The 18,023-nt window shown below is 42.9% G+C and overlaps 2 protein-coding genes and 3 non-coding genes across 6 annotated transcripts; 1 reads left to right on the forward strand and 4 right to left on the reverse strand.

Annotated features, from left to right (window-relative positions):
• Positions 1-359: 359 nt before the first annotated feature.
• On the reverse strand, positions 360-10,491 carry LOC109866022 (intraflagellar transport protein 56). The gene is made up of 18 exons (XM_020454560.2): positions 9,838-10,491; positions 9,350-9,496; positions 9,004-9,096; positions 8,589-8,703; positions 8,445-8,494; positions 4,164-4,309; positions 3,553-3,724; positions 3,326-3,400; positions 3,135-3,237; positions 2,979-3,034; positions 2,816-2,869; positions 2,577-2,640; positions 2,319-2,407; positions 2,037-2,120; positions 1,864-1,933; positions 1,593-1,699; positions 1,281-1,414; positions 360-962 (listed from the first exon to the last, which is right to left on the reverse strand). Exons 1-18 carry the CDS (start codon positions 9,838-9,840, stop codon positions 848-850), a joined length of 1,677 nt encoding a protein of 558 aa, XP_020310149.1. The 5' UTR covers positions 9,841-10,491; the 3' UTR covers positions 360-847.
• Positions 10,342-10,414, forward strand: trnar-ccu (transfer RNA arginine (anticodon CCU)). The gene has a single exon. It is a non-coding gene; the product is annotated as a tRNA-Arg (tRNA).
• A 657-nt stretch (positions 10,492-11,148) lies between the features above and the next one.
• On the reverse strand, positions 11,149-15,803 carry rpsa (ribosomal protein SA). Of its 2 annotated transcripts, none has more exons than XM_020454269.2 (8): positions 15,679-15,803; positions 14,575-14,746; positions 13,865-13,983; positions 13,164-13,409; positions 12,442-12,570; positions 11,729-11,915; positions 11,555-11,599; positions 11,149-11,321 (listed from the first exon to the last, which is right to left on the reverse strand). In XM_020454269.2, exons 2-8 carry the CDS (start codon positions 14,705-14,707, stop codon positions 11,227-11,229), a joined length of 954 nt encoding a protein of 317 aa, XP_020309858.2. In that variant the 5' UTR covers positions 14,708-14,746; positions 15,679-15,803; the 3' UTR covers positions 11,149-11,226. The 2 variants fall into 2 exon arrangements, with proteins under 2 accessions (XP_020309858.2, XP_031654746.1); XM_031798886.1 differs by having other exon boundaries at positions 11,154-11,321; positions 11,747-11,915.
• On the reverse strand, positions 11,398-11,516 carry LOC116355587 (small nucleolar RNA SNORA26). Its single transcript, XR_004204594.1, has one exon. It is a non-coding gene; the product is annotated as a small nucleolar RNA SNORA26 (small nucleolar RNA).
• On the reverse strand, positions 13,507-13,648 carry LOC116355574 (small nucleolar RNA SNORA62/SNORA6 family). The gene has a single exon (XR_004204582.1). It is a non-coding gene; the product is annotated as a small nucleolar RNA SNORA62/SNORA6 family (small nucleolar RNA).
• Positions 15,804-18,023: the final 2,220 nt, after the last annotated feature.

Raw genomic sequence — 18,023 nt, forward strand, 5'->3', positions numbered from 1 at the left:
ATCTGAAGAAGATGGCACTAGTATTATGACCTTAACGGAGATGTCTTTTGTGAAAGGACATCTTATCAGATCATAACCCATGTCACCAGAATCATTTTGCTCACTAATATAGAAAATGGATGGGAATCTGTTTTGATGGCATTCTTATGTCATCCATTCAGTCAGTGCTGAAATGCTGAATTGTGGGTTTTTCCACAATGACCTATCTCAAACTGAACCAAATAAGCCAGTTGGGTGACTCTGAGTTACCGTCATGGGCACTGACGACACAACACAAGCAAAACATTGGTGAACACCTGTTGAAATTGAGTTTTTTTTGTTGCGTTCAATTATTTTGTAGAGACACTGCTTCCTTTAATTTAGATGATTAAGAAGTTTATTAGCAATAGGGTATTTTGGACTTCAAAAGACAGTACATGTACCATTTCATTCAAATGTATGCCTATTTGTGTCAGTTTGCCCACAATAAAAAAACAACATCATGACAGAAATAGTGAATGAATATAGAACAAACAATAGAGAGAAAAGGGTCAACAACCCTTTATAAAGAGAACACTGTTTAATACTTGTATCAGCATCATTTGAGTAATACAAAATAAACATTTGAATACAATTGATTGGCGAGATTGTACAGAATTATATACATTGCAAATAAAACATGTATTACATGATATAAATACTGTGACACATGTACAATAAAGCACATCAATACACATTGTGCATGACTCATGAGAACATGTTATTTTATAGATTTTCACTAGTAAAGTGTCTGATAAAAAAATGCACATGTAAACCACATATATAATGTAATAAGTGTATTATGTGAGTTAAGCACGTTATGGCATTGCTATGTCAGAGGAACCCGGTTGTCTTTGGCCCATTTCCTCAGAGCTCTGATAATGTACTCCACCTGGGGGTTCTGTGTGCTTCTCAACAGGGGCAGCACCTCCTTCAAGGTTTCCCTGTGGAACCACAGACAATGGTTCTTAGTGATGGGAAGTTAGGAACAGGTCATATTGTACAATGGCAATTTTTTCATAACATTACCATCATGGATGTTGATAAAGTAGAAAAATGAAAGTGCCTGAATCACAAAAGTCACACTTTACCGTGCAATGCAAATTACTCAAGGTACAAAAATGATGTGCCAAAACATCTCTGTGGAGGACATGATTTTCATATTTGATGTGTTGGGGACTGTGTAGGGGACAAATCTTTAACACAGACAAGTGTTGGTATCAAAATTGGACTTAAGACTAAGAACCTTAGTCAATACTTACTTTGGCTCTCTGCCTGCCAGAATGAGCTGGAAGATTCCGACACAGGCCCCTCTCTTGCCCTCCCAGTAGTTGGAGTCGGGATCCAGTTTCTCCAGAGTATCGAATGCTTTGGCTGCCCAGTAGAACTGACCCATCTGGAAGCACAGACCGACAGAGCAACATTTAATTGCAATGAATATTGAGAAAGCTTGGCCTTTGCTAATCTCGTCCCCAGTCTATTGTGGAGGAAGTCTGGTGCGGGAGATTAAGCCATTGCTGACTTGTGGTTAGCCTGGAAACTAAGTTAGTAGAGAGAATAGTAGTGAGCCTCACCTTATAGCAGTCGTTGGCAATGAGTTGTAGGAGGCTGAAGGAGTCTGGCGAAGCCCCCATCTTCAGATACAGCTCCCAGGCTAGCCGGCCTTTCTGGTTCATGATGTCTGAGCGAGAGGAGAGACAACACTATTTAGAAAATATATTTATTCAAATAAATTCGTCATATATTTCGTTTCTTAGATCATTCATGTAGATATCGTATTGATGTAAAAGGTATTGAAATTATATTGACGACAAATGGATAATGTATTTCAGACTGGATACATACAGCAACGAGTCAGCCAGCTCAGGTATACATAGTCAGTCTTCATCTTCTCACCCTGGATCAGCAGAAATATCTGAGTCCAATATAAAAGAATGTTACAACATGAATTTTGAACTGATTCAATACACACTACTCATGCAAGCAGAAAAGCATTTTTCTATGTTGACAGGATGTACCTCCTCTGCTTCTTTGTAGTTGCCCAAGGCAGCTTTGGCCTGGGCATAGTTGAAATTGAACATATCCTCGGTATAGAAGTAACTCTGTTAATGACAAACCAAAATGAAACAAACAGAAATAATGCTCACCTCCTTTCCCCATGTATACATATTAATTCCACACCAATCCATAAATATGTCATGCACTCAAATGCAAAGGAAAGAAAAATTATTGCGTATGTGTGTGGAAACATGCCAACGTGGTGTACTGTCCTAGTGCTACATGCTTTGGGCCATGCAAACCTTGACTGAGTTAAGGTAGATGAGAACGTCTTCAAACTGCCTCAGAAGGAAGAAACAGGAAGCCATACACTGTCTTCCAGGTATCGTGTCTGAGGAGAGTGAGATACAGACAGTGAGACAAAGACGCACATGCTCACTCCAACACAGATATACACACACACACACACACACACACACACACACACACACACACACACACACACAACCTAACTCCTAGCTTCTTGGTTAAATCGCTTTAGATTCATTCATTCACATTACCGCATTCGCTGGCTGAGCCTCCGACCAGCTGGAAGAACTGTTGAGCGATCTTCAGGTGATCCCTCTGTAGCAGAGATACCGGCAGGGACGAGGAGGGAACAGAGACTGCTCGTCAGTCAGATTTCATATCAGTGATGATCTTACTAAACCAGGTTTATAAGACATTTCTAATCTACTCAGACATTTCTACTGTGTGGTCCTAGGGGGTTTTCGGGTAGTTTGTCAAAACACTTACTCACCGATCCAATTTCTTGACCCAAAGCAGCATTCACCACTCCTTTCAAAATGTACTCCTTAAATAAATAGATTGTGTTAAGACACTGCATGTACGCTATTAAGGCTTTAGTCTTTAAACAGCGAGACTTCCTCTCATGACACCTGATAATGTGAAACTATTACTACCTGTGGTGTGGTTGGCTCCAAGTCTTTTATGAGGGTGTAAGCCTCTTGAACATCATCTGAAACATAAAGATGCACATTACTGATGACAAAATAGCTATTGAACTTTTCAATGTAAGGATTAGGATTCAAAGACAACCACCAATGGCTAAGACCCACCTTGTCTGAGGTAGTAGATGACCAGATTCAATCGAGCCTCAGAGATGACATCAATCAACGGGGGTAGCACCTGCAACGCCCCTTCCCCACCACGAAACACCACCTGGGGTGATTGGAGGTTAAAGGTTATAGAGCATGGGGTCACTGTCATGCAAACACAGTCACACAACAGAGGTGGTGGAATGGGTTACCAGGTTATGCCGGATAAGCTCCTTAGCAAACTCAAAGGAGCAGGAGGAGATGTCTATGAGGTTCTTTAACTCAGCCTGAGAGAGAAAAGAACACATTGAACCACATTATTTATTGCTGTACAATGACAAGTGTAGGCATGAACATCGACTGTGGTTGTCAAGGCAAACACGCGTGTAGATGCATGGCAGTCTGTTTTGACCCGTTGACGCATACGGAGTTGCTTTACCTCGGCTGCCTTGCCGTTGTACAGCCTGAAGTGGTTGCAGGCCTTAAGGTTGAGAGCGATGGTGGATTCAGGAATGCTCTGCAGATACACAGCCAACACCTCTTGGGAAACATCATAGTAGTCCAACTTGTAGTAGCACAGCGCTACGTACACATTAAGAGCCAGGAAATCTCTGGGGTTAAAAGAAAAATCAGTAAATATGGTAAAACATGCAATAGCTAGTCCCACAGCTCACATTGCATTCTTGAATAGAAGTCCTTGTGCATCTTTCTCTCTTGCTTTTTGACTGCACCGTCCAATATAATACACCATCTTTCTCCACTGCAAAATAACTATACCCGTCTCTCTCCATCTTCTTGTCTCAACACAATGAAATGTGTCCTTCCAATTTTCTAATACTTCATCCTAAATATATGGCTTATAGTGTGTTTACTGTATATAGTTATAAGAATTTACAGTAAAATTGACACCGACTCATTCAGACAATACACAATACCCATTGGTACTAGTGGGACCACTGTAATCTGGCATATGAGGGATTTGTGTGACTATGCTCTTGCCTATCAGTGATTTTGATGAAGGGACATGGGAGAAAGGTTCAGTATAAGTACCTATTCTGTAGCAGGATGCGTTTGTAGATGTCAATGGCCTCCTGGTAGTGTGACCTCATGTAGTGGATGGAGGCCAGGCTCAGCTGGTCCTCAGTCACATCCTCCAGGTTCTGGTGGAAACCCATCAGCTTCTTCTCATCGTTGAACTGGGAACAGAGAGGAAAGGCATGGCTGGTTTGGTTGGTTTGCCACCTACAGTGGCATACAGTTGCATTACAAAAAGAGAAAAAGTACACTGAACAAAAATATAAACATGTAAAGTGTTGGTCGCATGTTTCATGAGTTGAAATACAAAATCCCATAAATGTTCCATATGCAAATAGCTTATTTTACTCAAATTTTGTGTATAAATTTGTTTACATCCCTGTAAGTGAGCATTTGTCCTTTGCCAACACAATCCATCCACCTGACAGATGTGGCATATCAAGAAGCTGATTAAACAGCATGATCATTACACAGGTGCACCTTGTGCTGGGGCCAATAAAAGCACACTCTGAAATGTGCAGTTGTGTCACACAATGCCACAGATGTCCAAAGTGTTTGAGGGAGTGAGTAATTGGCGAACTGTTGCCAGATAATTGAATGTTAATTTCTCTACCATAAGCCGCCTCCAAATATAATTTTAGAGAATTTGACCGCACGTCCAACCGGCCTCACAAACGTTGTGGGGGTGAGTGGTTTGCTGATGTCAACGTTGTGAACAGAGTGCTCCATGGTGGCGGTGGAGTTAGGGTATGGGCAGGCATAAGCTATGGACAATGAACACAATTGCATTTTATAAACAGCAATTTTAATACACAGAGATAATGTGACGAGATCCTGAGGCCCCTTGTTGTTCCATTCATCTGCCGCCATCACCTCATGTTTCATCATGATAATGCATTGACCTATGTCGCAAGGATCTGTACACAATTCCTGAAGCTGAAAATGTCCCAGTTATTCCATGACCTGCATACTCACCAGCCCTTGGTTCTCTCCAGACCTGACTGCCCTTGACCAGCACAAAAACATCCTGTGGCGTTCTGCATTAGCATCGAATAGCCCCTGTGATATGCAACTTTTCAGGGAAGTTAAGAACCAATATACACAGGAAGTTAGGAAAGCTAAGGCTAGCTTTTTCAAGCAGAAATTTGCATCCTGTAGCACAAACTCAAAAAAGTTCTGGGACACTGTAAAGTCCATGCAGAATAAGAGCACCTCCTACCAGCTGCCCACTGCACAGAGGCTTGGAAACACTGTCACCACCGATAAATCCACTATAATTGAGAATTTCAATAAGCATTTTTCGACGGCTGGCCATGCTTTCCACCCTGCTACCCCTACCCTGGTCAACAGCCCTGCACTTCCCACAGCAACTCGCCCAAGCCTCACCCATTTATTTTTCACCCAAATCCAGATAGCAGATGTTCTGAAAGAGCTGCAAAATCTAGACCCCTACAAATCAGCCGGGCTAGACAATCTGGACCCCCTCTTCTTAAAATTATCTGCCAGAATTGTAGCAACCCCTATTACTAGCCTGTTCAACCTCTCTTTCGTATCGTCTGAGATTCCCAAAGATTGGAAAGCTGCCGCGGTCATCCTCCTCTTCAAAAGGGGGAGACACTCTAGACCCAAACTGCTATAGACCTATATCTATCCTACCCTGCCTTTAAGGTCTTCGAAAGCCAAGTTAACAAACAGATTACCGACCATTTCGAATCCCACCGTACCTTCTTCGCTATGCAATCTGGTTTCAGAGCTGGTCATGGGTGCACCTCAGCCACGCTCAAGGTCCTAAACGATATCATAACCGCCATCGATAAGAGACATTACTGTGCATCCGTATTCATCAACCTGGCCAAGGCTTTCGACTCGTCAATCACCACATTCTTATCAGCAGACTCAACAGACTTGGTTTCACAAATGATTGCCTCGCCTGGTTCACCAACTACTTCTCTGATAGAGTTCAGTGTGTCAAATCGGAGGGGCAGTTGTCCGGACCTCTGGCAGTCTCTATGGGGGTGCCACAGGGTTAAATTCTGTATACATCAATGATGTCGCTCTTGCTGCTGGTGATTCTCTGATCCACCTCTACGCAGACGACTCCATTCTGTATACTTCCAGCCCTTCTTTGGACACTGTTAACCTCCAGACGAGCTTCAATGCCGTACAACTCCCCTTCCGTGGCCTCCAACTGCTCTTAATTGCAAGTAAAACTAAATGCATGCTCTTCAACCAATCGCTGCCCACACCTGCCTGCCCATCCAGCATCACGACTCTGGACAGTTCTGACTTAGGTATTTGTAGTTATACATATTCTAGGTGTCTGGCTAGACTGTAAACTCTCCTTCCAGATTCACATTAAGCATCTCCAATCCAAAATTAAATCTAGAATTGGCTTCCTATTTCGCAACAAAGCATCCTTCACTCATGCTGCCAAACATACCATCGTAAAACTGACTATCCTACCGATCCTCGACTTCAGCGATGTAATGTATAAAATAGCCTCCAACACTACTAAACAAATTGGATGCAGTCTATCACAGTGCCATCCGTTTTGTCACCAAAGCCCCATATACCACCCACCACTGTGACCTGCCAACCTCTTGTTGGCTGGCCCTCACTTCATACTCGTCACCAAACCCACCGGCTCCAGGCCATCTACAAGTCTCTGCTAGGTAAAGCCCCGCCTTATCTCAGCTCACTGGTCACCATAGCAGCACCCACCTGTAGCATGCGCTCCAGCAAGTATATCTCACTGGTCACTCCCAAAGCCAATTCTTCCTTTGGCTGCCTTTCCTTCCAGTTCTCTGCTGCCAATGACTGTAACGAACTGCAAAAATCAATGAAGCTGGAGACCCATATCTCCCTCACTAGCTTTAAGCACCAGCTGTCAGAGCAGCTCACAGATCACTGCACATAGCCCATCTGTAAACAGCCCATCCAACTACCTCATCCCCATACTGTATTTATTTATTCATTCATCTTGCTCCTTTGCACCCCAGTATCTCTACTTGCACATTCATCTTCTGCACATCTACCATGCCAGTGTTGAATTGGTATATTGTAATTACTTCGCCACCATGGCCTATTTATTGCCATTGCCTTACCTCCCAGATCTTACCTCATTTGCACTCACTGTATATAGACTTCTTTATTCTACTGTATTTTTGTTTATTCCATGTGTAACTCTGTGTTGTTGTATGTGTCAAACTGCTGTGCTTTATCTTGGCTAGGTCGCAGTTGTAAATGAGAACTTGTTCTCAACTAGCCTACCTGGTTAAATAAAGGTTCAATTAAAAAAATACAATATATAAATGTCACCTATGAGCATGTTTGTGATGCTCTGTATCGACATGTACGACAACATGCTCCAGTTCGCACCCATATCCAACAACTTCGCACAGCCATTGAAGAGGAGTGGGACAACATTCCACAGGACACAATCAACAGCCTGATCAACTCTATGCGAAGGAGATGTGTCACGCTGCATGAGACAAATGGTGGTCACGCCAGATACTGACTGGTTTTCTTATCCACACCCCTACCTTTTTTAATGCATCTGTAACCAACAGATGCATATCTGTATTCCCAGTCACGTTAGGGACAAATGTATTTATTTCAAATGGCTGATTTCCTTATATGAACTGTAAATCAGTAAAATATTTGAAATTGTTTCATGGTGCATTTATATTTTTGTTCAGTAGAAGTATTGACACTTGGGAATTGTGTAAAACATGATTTTATGCAACCGTTAGAGCTGAGCGATTCATCAAAATGTCGGCTATTTTTCAGTCTATAAACAACTAATTGACCGATGGCAGTTCAATTATTTGAATTCCATGTTGTGCTCAATGCGCAGTTTCTCCAGAGATAAATGAAATCAAGACCAAACTGTACGATGTAGTAAAGGGTTGTAGTTTCCAAAAAGGCCAATATTCTACATAATTAACACATTTTCGGTGCTAAAATAACTACAATGACCATAATCCATTGCGTGCCTACTTGTCCGGTCTGAGACGGAGAGAAGAGACAGAAGAACATGCGATCGAGAGGGATAGAGAGCAGTTGCTCCATGACGTATCTCTACCTGAAAATACATGATCTATGATTGATAATTGGTATTCAGCAGTCATAAAAGTATGCCTTATTTACTTTGAAGAAGTACTAAAACTGAAACTGAACCGACCTAAAAAGCTCTAAAATCGCTCAGCACAAGCAACTGTACTGAAGCAAACAAGAAAGAATGATGAGAAACACACATTAACATATTAAAGAATACAGAAAGGTAACAATTCTGACCTTATGAGCCAAGTGGAAGAGCAGGCGATTCTGAAGTGCACACTTTGGAGCTACAGGAAAAAAAGAGGGAATACCTTATCGACTAGGGCAAGAAACAGAAACCGTAGGATGAAAAACTACAAAACATGTTTGCTTAATACTCACCCTTGTTTGCAGCCTCCTCTGCCTCTCTGTAGAGCCCCAGGAAAAACTGAGTGCAGGCCAGATACACCCACACCTCCCCTGGTTCTTCTAACCTGAGTGTCAAGGCCCTGTACTCCTGTCATTGAAATAAATAGACATACACTACCATTCAAAAGTTTGGGGTCATTTTGGGGTCACGTACATGTTTTTGAAAGAAAAGCACATTTTTTTGTCAATTAAAATAACATAAAATTGATCAGAAATAGGGTGTAGACATGGTTAATGTTGTAAATGACTATTGTAGCTGGAAACAGCTGATTTTGAATGGAATATCTACATGTGCGTACAGAGACCCATTATCAGCAACCATCACTCATGTGTTAAAATGGCACATCGTGTTAGCTAATCCAAGTCTCAGACACAGACACACACCTACCTCCATTGCTCTCTTGTAATCACCCAAGTGAAAGGCACAGTAGCCAATCCAAAGGTCTGCATGCTCCTCTTTTTCTCCAACATCTCGCTGAAACTGGAAGACAAAACAACACATCAACAGTAGGACTCAGTGCTCTCGCTGTCACACGCACACACCTATGCAACTGTAATAAGGAAACAGAAAGACCTTATAGACAGCGCCATATCAAGAATGAGGAAGGAGAATGTTGAGAGGACACAGGACTTTCACAGATCACATATCTTCTGTCACATTTAGTACAGAGTTGCTCATCATTCATTTGCTGATTGCACATTACAGCTAGCTACATGAGTTCCTATCTGTCTACCTCTAACAAAGTTTGTGCCCCAAGGTAGTCTCTCTGGTTGAGGTATTCCTCCAGGCGAGGGCTCTTCTTGGCTTTGTTTTTCTTCTTCTTCTCACTGACGCTAGCTGCAGAATCTCCACCTACTGCTGGCTTCACCCGAGACAGAATCTGTGTGACAAGGAAGAGAATCCTTATTGTGGACATGACAGCAGACAATTTGTTTACTAAAGCGGGATTCAAACAATATTTGCACATTTGGTAAGAGAGACAGTCATGTTTTAATGGATGTCGTGTAACTATCGCAGTTATCCTCTGTTAAACTAGCTAACTGCAATTACTTTAAAATGAACCTCTTCACATATCACAGATCGGTGAAATAGACTTTGGTTTGGTAGCTTGCAAGCGACAATGATTAATCTAGAAAGCTAACTAGCTAACGTTAACTACATAGCAAGACTTGTAGCTAACCAACAAGTTACGCAACTAGTATGCTAACTTGTAAGACTTACCATGACGGCACAGCAGTTACTCTTGCATAATGTCACTGTTCAGTATGGAGAAATTGATTATAGCTAGATAACAACACTAACGTAAATTAGCTACACGTTAGCTAACGTTATTACTATTATAAATGTTCTAGCTAGAATTAGCTTAGCTGTCTGGCTGGCTATCTAGCTAACAGTGAACCAACAGATACGAAAACAAAAGACACCTCTTCGCGGTCTAAAATTGTAATCAAAGAATAGCATAAGGTGAACGAAGAGCATCAAACTAGCTAACGTTAGCCACTAGCTAATGAAACATCTGTGATTTCATTGCCGTGTGGGGATTACGCTTGTGTTGCCTAGCAACGTCGTTCATCCTCTTCTTCACTTCAGGATCACATGTCGAAGTGCAAATTGAACTCTGGATTTCGCCCAGTTGTTGTCGTGCATGTGTGATAACATCCCCATAAAATACAAAGTGCCACACACAGCATTGAAATACAGTGGTTTCGTTATGGCTACAGGACAGCCCCAGTGGCCTAATGGATAAGGCACTGGCCTCCTAAGCCAGGGATTGTGGGTTCGAGTCCCATCTGGGGTGATACTATTTTCACCCAGAAACTGCTTTGACCATCACGTTCATTGGGTGGGCATTAAAACGTGGAGTCAGTCTTGCTAAAGGCGCGCTTACCTGACAAGTGCATGTCATTTAACTGTAGTCAATTTGGTGTCACACTCCCCCTCCCCAGCAAACACACCTGATTTAACTTATTTTATTTTTTTTACCCGGATGGTTGATTGGAGTCAGGTGTGTTTTCTGGGGCGAAAGTGTGACCCCAATCAGGCCTGCTATATATAGAATGCCTGATCCATAATCTAGCCACCAAATTTATTTTTATGGACAAGATGCCAAATAAGTTCAAATCTGCCAAGAACTTTCTACAATCAACCTGTTCTGCACAAATTCACAACACAGGAGTCAACTGTCTGTTATTCACCTTGATAGCTAGAATCCTTAATTGAAACTAAGCATTGTAATAGTTTAACTAAGCTCATTAGCCATTTATAATTATATTCTTCAATCAACTAAATGTGTATTTATCATTCAATTCATCAGCAACTAGTGATTCTATCTTTAAATATAAATTTTAAACTGAAGTCTATATAACATTTGTTTGGATTTCTGGTGTGTATACATTGTGACTCCATGTTTGAGTGTTGAAGGTCAAACTGAAGAAACCATAAGAGTAGATGACAGATGAAATTCTGTCAATGCAAAAAAAACAATATAATAAACCCATGTATTTGTAAATCAACCTCACCAAGAAAAATAGACATGTTTAAAAACAATAAGCCAAGTTTATTGACGTCACTGTTTACAGCACAGCTTTTGACTCGAGTGATAGACACCACTTAGGACCAATCAGCGGAGGCACCACCCCACTCGGTAGCCTGGGCAGTGGGGGCAGCGGACCAATCCTCTGTGGCAGGCTGGGCACTCCAATCCTCTGTAGGAATACAATCATGCGTGTGTGAGAATACAATCAAACCATTTATCGTAGACATTTCCACAGTTAAGAGAAATTGTGTTTCTCCCGACAGGATCCGCAGTGAGGATTTGATGCTTCACTACAGGTTTATGAGAGAACTACTCTACCCCTCTGTGTTGGTCATATAGGACATTTTAGGTCCTAGATGGGCAAAAAAGGGGCAATACTAATTTACTATCAGTAGAACTCACCAGCAAAGCCTTCAGCTGCAGCTGGGGCCTTGGAAGGAGCAGCGGCTGAAAAGAAGAATTAAAAAGTTTGAGTCAAATGTACTCCGGTAGCCATTTTGTTTTGTGATTGTCAAAATGTGCTACTCCATCCACCTTTGCATTTGTGGCCTCCACTCCTGTGTATTCATCGCTTACCCTCGGTGAAGCTCTTACCCTCAATGCCAGCAGGGAACTGCTGGATGGGCACAGAGGGCACTGCCACTCCCTCGGACCAGTCGGCCACCTCGGGCTGGGCGAAGTCGGCCGTGGGGGCGGTCCACTCACCCTGGAACTCCTCCTTGCCAACAGCCTTCTCGGCCGCGGCCTGCTCCTCCTTCTCAATCTGGAACGGGACGAAGAGGTTACAAATTAGGGTTGTGACGTTACAATTTGAGTGAGAGCTCAGGTATGCAGGCACCACAGGTATATGGATTCTTAGCGCAAGCATACAACATCACATCAGAAGCATATTTTGCTTCAAGTTATCCCATCACTGATTGAGATGAGCCAGTTACGGTTTCAGACTGCCATCTCACCCACAGTGATGGTTTTACTATTCCCTTCCAACGACAACTCACCCAGTCACTGACCGGACTAAGCAAGTGCTTTTAGAAGGGGAATGTGCATTCGAGGTCTCCGAACTCAGTTCCTGAATAGCTACACGGTGAGCAGATTTTTGTTCCAGTTCAGCACCAACACATCTGATTCAATTAATCGTGGTCAAGACAGAGGACCATGATTAGTTAAGTTGTATCAAACAATTAGTGCAGGTCTAGATCAAAAACCTCAAACCTTCAGCTCTCCACGACCAGTTGAAAACCCCTGGTATAAATAGTGTGCGAACCATAGTGTCCCAGTATGTCAGTTACCTCCTCTGGATCTCTGTAGAAGTAGAGATCAGGCATGACCTCCCAGGGGTGTTCCCTGGAGATCGTGCCCCTCATCCGCAGCACCTCCCTAGACAGCATCCACCACATCAGACCAACAGAGTGGTGGCCCTGGAACACAAGAGACAACAGTCAGTTATACCTAGATTTGTATACTAATGCACTGATGATTATATGCACCGGCAACAGTCAGTCATACAGACACGAAGGCCATCAACAGAATTGATCAGTCTAAACTAGAAGAATTGGTTAGTGGATTAACTGATACCCAGTAAAAACATGACTACATGGGAGGGCGTCTTCGACTACTGACGAGGAAGTGCGAAGGAAACTCCCTAGGAAGGAAGAGTCCCAGTAGGGTTCATGGTTGTGGCTCAGGTCACTATCAAACTCCAGTCATGGGGCAGCAGCCCTACTGATGTTAGCGAAAACCCGGCCAGATCACTCTGGCACACTTCCGACACCTGAACACAGACATCAGACCGTGTCAGGCTTTAATTGTGTGCTGCATATTTCCATCAGTTGACCAAGATATCGGCGGAAGTTCCCATCTACCCTTTCACTTTGAGGAAACACTATTGGGGACAAAACTGATATGATATGCTGTTCAAGTCATTCTCTCATTCACACATTATATATACACATGCATATAAAAAATTTGAAACCACTAGAACATATATCTGTAGTCTATGGCCTGTCTGTACCTTGTTGTTGCAGGGGATGGCGATGTCCACATATCTGAGGGGAGAGTCAGTGTTACACATGGCGATGGTGGGGATGTTAACGTAGGAGGCCTCAGTCAGGGGCTGGTGGTCGGCACGGGGATCTGTCACGATCAGGAGGCGGGGCTCACGGAAAGCAGCCTGGATCTGATTGGTGAAGGTTCCGGGGGTAAAACGACCGTGGAAGGTGGTGGCGCCGGTGGCGGACGCAAACTTCAGCACAGCCCTCTGGTTGGAGGAGAACGGGGAGTGGAGTTACTGGATTAGCTAACAAGCAGGAGGTGACTCAATCAAGAATATAACTTAGCAGTAATATGGTATGTTTGGTTGTGGCTCAGGTCACTATCAAACTCCAGTCATTGGGCAGCAGCCCTACTGATGTTAGCGAAAACCCGGCCAGATCAATCTGGCACACTTCCGACACCTGAACACAGATGTCACAGTGCCAGGCTTTAATTGTGTGCCGTTTAGCTAGTCACTCACAATTACATCAGGCCAACTGACCCGACCACAGTAATGGTCATCAGGACACACCAGTGAATGAAAACAAGTTTCTTATTGGACAAGTATAGATAGTACCTCTCCTCTTTAGTGTTCACTTCCATTTTGCGCCTCCTGAACATAACCCAGGAGAGACTCTGGGCCCTCGACTATGTCAGGTGAGCTAGCAGTGGGGGTCTCACCTGTCCAGTGTTCCTGGAGGAGATGACGCAGACATCAGCTGGGTTCTCAATGGCCACGATGGCACGGGCAGCCAGCAGCAGCTTCTCCCATGTCTTCTTCAGGTTGATGATGTACACACCTGAGGGAACAACCAGTTACATGTTGATACCCGACATGCATACAGCCATAATGTCTATACACATGCTATCCTTTCTCAGGACAATCAATGAAGAAAAAGACTGTACCGATTAAAACTGACTGAGGACTGGTGTTTCACCAACATTGAGATCATTCTCTATTGGATAAATGTTTGAGCTAGAGAAAAACATTCAATATTAGAAAGATGTTCCATCACTGATTGAGATGAGTCAGTTACGGTTTCAGACTGCCATCTCACCCACAGTGATGGTTTTACTATTCCCTTCCAACGACAACTCACCCAGTCACTGACCGGACAACGCAAGTGCTTTTAGAAGGGGAATGTGTATTTCAGAGGTATCAACAACTCTTGATCATATAAACTTGTGTGCAGACTATTGTTCCAGCCCAGCACCGAAACATCTGATTCAGTGTATCATGTCAAGACTCAAGACCACGAATAGTTGAATTGCATATGATAATGCAGGGCTGGAACAAAAACATTCACATCCTCCACAGTCAAAATATGTGCGAGGTCAGGAAGTCTTCAGATCATAAAGTGACAAATAACCAGGGATCTCGTATTCCTCACCATCACTCTTTCTCTTGTACGTGTAGTGCTCCATCTGGAAGTCCATGTTGGTACCTCCCAGGTGGGTCCCGGCTGCCAGGAACTTGAGCACATCCTCCTCCTTCATCTGCAGCACATCCAGACCTCCGGACATCGTGACCACTTTTCCTAAGTTACGAGTTATGTGGAAAAGCTGGCGGGGGAGAAAAAAAGAGACCGGTGAGATGTTGCATAAAAGGTAGGGAAGCAGAGAATGGTTGCAGTTGGAACTGAGGGGTCATTGTGGCTCAGGTCACTATCAAACTCCAGTCATTGGGCAGCAGCCCTACTGATGTTAGCGAAAACCCGGCCGGATCACTCTGGCACACTTCCGACACCTGAACACAGACATCAGACGGTGTCAGGCTTTAATTGTGTGCTGAACAAACTATCAAAACTGCAATGCTTATAATGATTTAGTGTACTTATACAGGCACTTGTCATGGGGACTTGGAATACGTTTCTAAAAACAGAATTTACAATTATTAAATCAAAATATTGTTGCCGTTCCTTATCGGTTTGAGCATGTGGGGAAGAGGGGCGGCGGGTAGCCTAGTGGTTAGAGGGTTGGGCCAGTAACTAACCGAATCCCTGAGCTGACAAGGTAAAAATCTGTTGTTCTGCCACAAGGCAGTTAACCCACTGTTCCCTGGTAGGCCGTCATTGTAAATAAGAATGTTCTTAACTGACTTGCCTAGTTAAATAAAATAAAAAGTGATGCAATGTTGCTGCCCAATTCATATCAATAAATACAATGTTGCAAAAGAGCATTACACTGATACCTTATTGAAACACGTGTGAAACTAGTCTGGTTGGCTCTATGGATGTTGGTAACTTTAGTTATTAGTATCCAGCTTCCTCAATGGATTTCACGAGCACGCATGGCTGAACTAGCTACTAGTGCTAAAGTTAGTAGTAGCCATGGCTTCTGGCCTAGCTGTCTAACATGTAATTCGCTATTTACAGCGGTTGTATTTATACGGATATAGGAAACAATCAGACACAACTTCATAGTTGAAGGTAACAAGGCTTTAGTATTTGTCTCCGCAACTTTTATCTCAAGAAAATAGTAAATTGTTATCTCACCACGAGACAACGCCGTATGGAGTTCTGTACCTCACGGTAAAAGAGAAAGAGAAACGGAAGTGACGTCTATATATACTGTAAATTCCACCAATCATCTTCCATTTCCTTCTCCAGGATGAAGAGTAGAAGAATTCATAAAAAGGTCGATAGATGGTAGTGAAATCATTTGAGTCTAAAGTGCTATGAGAAAGGGCATACATTATGATGAGAAGCAGTTGTCACTTCAAATTCAGTTAAATCTATAAATAAATACTGTAAAGTTCATACCAAGAGATCATGCCATCACCCCATAATAGTAATGATTGATTGAACGCTTTATAGTCTATTTACATCAGTAAAATTATAGGTTGCCATTTTGAGGTACTTATAACTTTGAATATTTTGATGCCACTTCAATTAAGACATTATCCAATTCGGTAATGTTCAAAGGGAATATAAAATCAACTGCTTTGAAATTAAATCAATTCAGGCCACATCATAAGAAAGTGATTCATTTCAGCCTGTTCCTGCCTGGGATGAAATACATAGTCAGTCAGGAGAGAGAAGAAGAGGGACACTGCAGCCCGCCTGGTTGCAAACTTCCCAAGTTCTCCCGCTCCTCCGCACAATCCACTGGCTTCCAGTCGAAGCTTGCATCCACTACAAGACCATGGTGCTTGCCTACGGAGCAGCAAGAGGAACTGCCCCTCCCTACATTCAGGCTATGCTCAAACCCTACACCCCAATCCGAGTACTGCATTCTGCCACCTCTGGTCTCTTGGCCCTCCCACCCATACGGGAGGGCAGCTCCCGCTCAGCCCAGTCCAAGCTCTTCTCTGTCCTGGCACCCCAATGATAGAACCAGCTTCCCCCTGAAGCTAGGACAGCTGAGTCCCTGCCCATCTTCCAAAAGCACCTGAAACCCTACCTTTTCAAAGAGTATCAAATAATTCCCTTCCTCACCTCAAGGAAAAGTGTACTTACTCTGCCTGTGATATGTGGTTGCCCCACCTAGCTAGCTTAAGATGAATGCACTAACTAAAGTCACTCTGGATAAGTGTAAATGTAGGAAGCAATGAGTCATACAAGACTATATCTATCTATATCTGATGGCTGATAATCCACTGAAAGACCAGACTTTTCTGTGAACTCCCCTCACTCTTTTGATATATCATCACTGTCTTTAGATCCCCTCTCTGTCACTGGTTGACAACCTTACTCTGCTTTGATCGGCCAAGTCTATTTTCATTATGGATTGGTACTGTACTCACGGGTGTATGTATTTCTCATGGTTATGCATGTTATTTTAACAGGGGCAACTGTAAAAGTGTGAGAGCAAAGATAGTGGATTGGTGTTTCAAGAAAGATCTGTCCTACTTTGCAAGGAATCTGTGCTGTTAGAGAATACTTGCCAAAGAGGTAATTTATGTTTACCTAACCGGTCTTAGGGACTGTGTCCTTGTGCATATCAGCACATGTCGATCAACCTCTGATCATGATCACCCTCTCCCCACATCAGAGAAAGTCAGCTGTGGGGCTGTCTTGTGCAGTGACCGTCTCTTCCTCAGGACACATGGGCCCCGGTGTTCTGAGGACATGATCTGTAGTCCGTCACTGTCTGTTATGTCAATGTGGTGTTGCTTTGAAGAGACCAGCGGGCTATACAACAAATTAGGATCAATGAGTTAGCCAGCTAACTTTGATAAGCAACCAGAAATAACTATTGATCTTCTGGTTCATAATAAAAGCTGAACTTAGGTGTTCATTTGTTGAATCAATTAGATCATACCCATCTCATGCTTGATTTAATAAAAAATAAAAGCGTAGACTATTTAGGCAAGTCAGCTGGTTTTCTCCTTGATCAGCATTGTAGTAAACCTCCCGGTACTGAGGTTTGAGCCTGAAAAGCTCAAGGTAGAGACACCCACAAAGGATGATGACACGATGAACCAATGTTGAAGTTAATCTAGGCAAAGATTGAAACAAATAAACATCAGGAATTGTACAAAAATGGGGGGAATTTTATTCACGTAAAAACAAAAACAGGCACAGCATCAGTCTGAGCAAACTCACACACACAAAATATTGACAATAATAACAGACCATATACAATGTAAAGTCACAATATCAAGGACAATAGTGATGATACTCGCCAAGGCAAAAATGTTACGGCACAGGACAATTTGGTGGTAAGAGTTGTTACTGTGTTACAACAACAAAACACAGACAAGGGCTGAAGAACTACCAATTCGCAAGAAAAGTGAATCACCCCAGTCCTTTTACCAGCCGCTAAGGGGCTTGAATGAATGAATGAATGAATATATGTGTTGAATTCTAAAGTGCATTCACTTACTGGCATTGAGCTA

The sequence above is a fragment of the Oncorhynchus kisutch genome, linkage group LG20 (genome assembly GCF_002021735.2).
Source record: "Oncorhynchus kisutch isolate 150728-3 linkage group LG20, Okis_V2, whole genome shotgun sequence".
NCBI lineage: Eukaryota > Metazoa > Chordata > Actinopteri > Salmoniformes > Salmonidae > Oncorhynchus > Oncorhynchus kisutch.

Bases quoted from the DNA above. Each gene is read 5' to 3' on its own strand.
- LOC109866022 (XM_020454560.2), bottom strand. The intron at 2,870-2,978 runs GTAGTAATAGTT...TATTTATTTAAG, and splicing joins TGGAGCCAACCACACCACAG to GAGTACATTTTGAAAGGAGT. The intron at 1,934-2,036 runs GTACATCCTGTC...TATTGGACTCAG, and splicing joins ACTACAAAGAAGCAGAGGAG to ATATTTCTGCTGATCCAGGG.
- rpsa (XM_020454269.2), bottom strand. From the start codon at position 14,707: ATGTCCGGAGGTCTGGATGTGCTGCAGATGAAGGAGGAGGATGTGCTC. The intron at 11,916-12,441 runs GTAACTGACATA...GTCCCGTTCCAG, and splicing joins TCTACAGAGATCCAGAGGAG to ATTGAGAAGGAGGAGCAGGC. The intron at 11,322-11,554 runs GTGAGTTCTACT...GTATTCCTACAG, and splicing joins TGCAGCTGAAGGCTTTGCTG to AGGATTGGAGTGCCCAGCCT.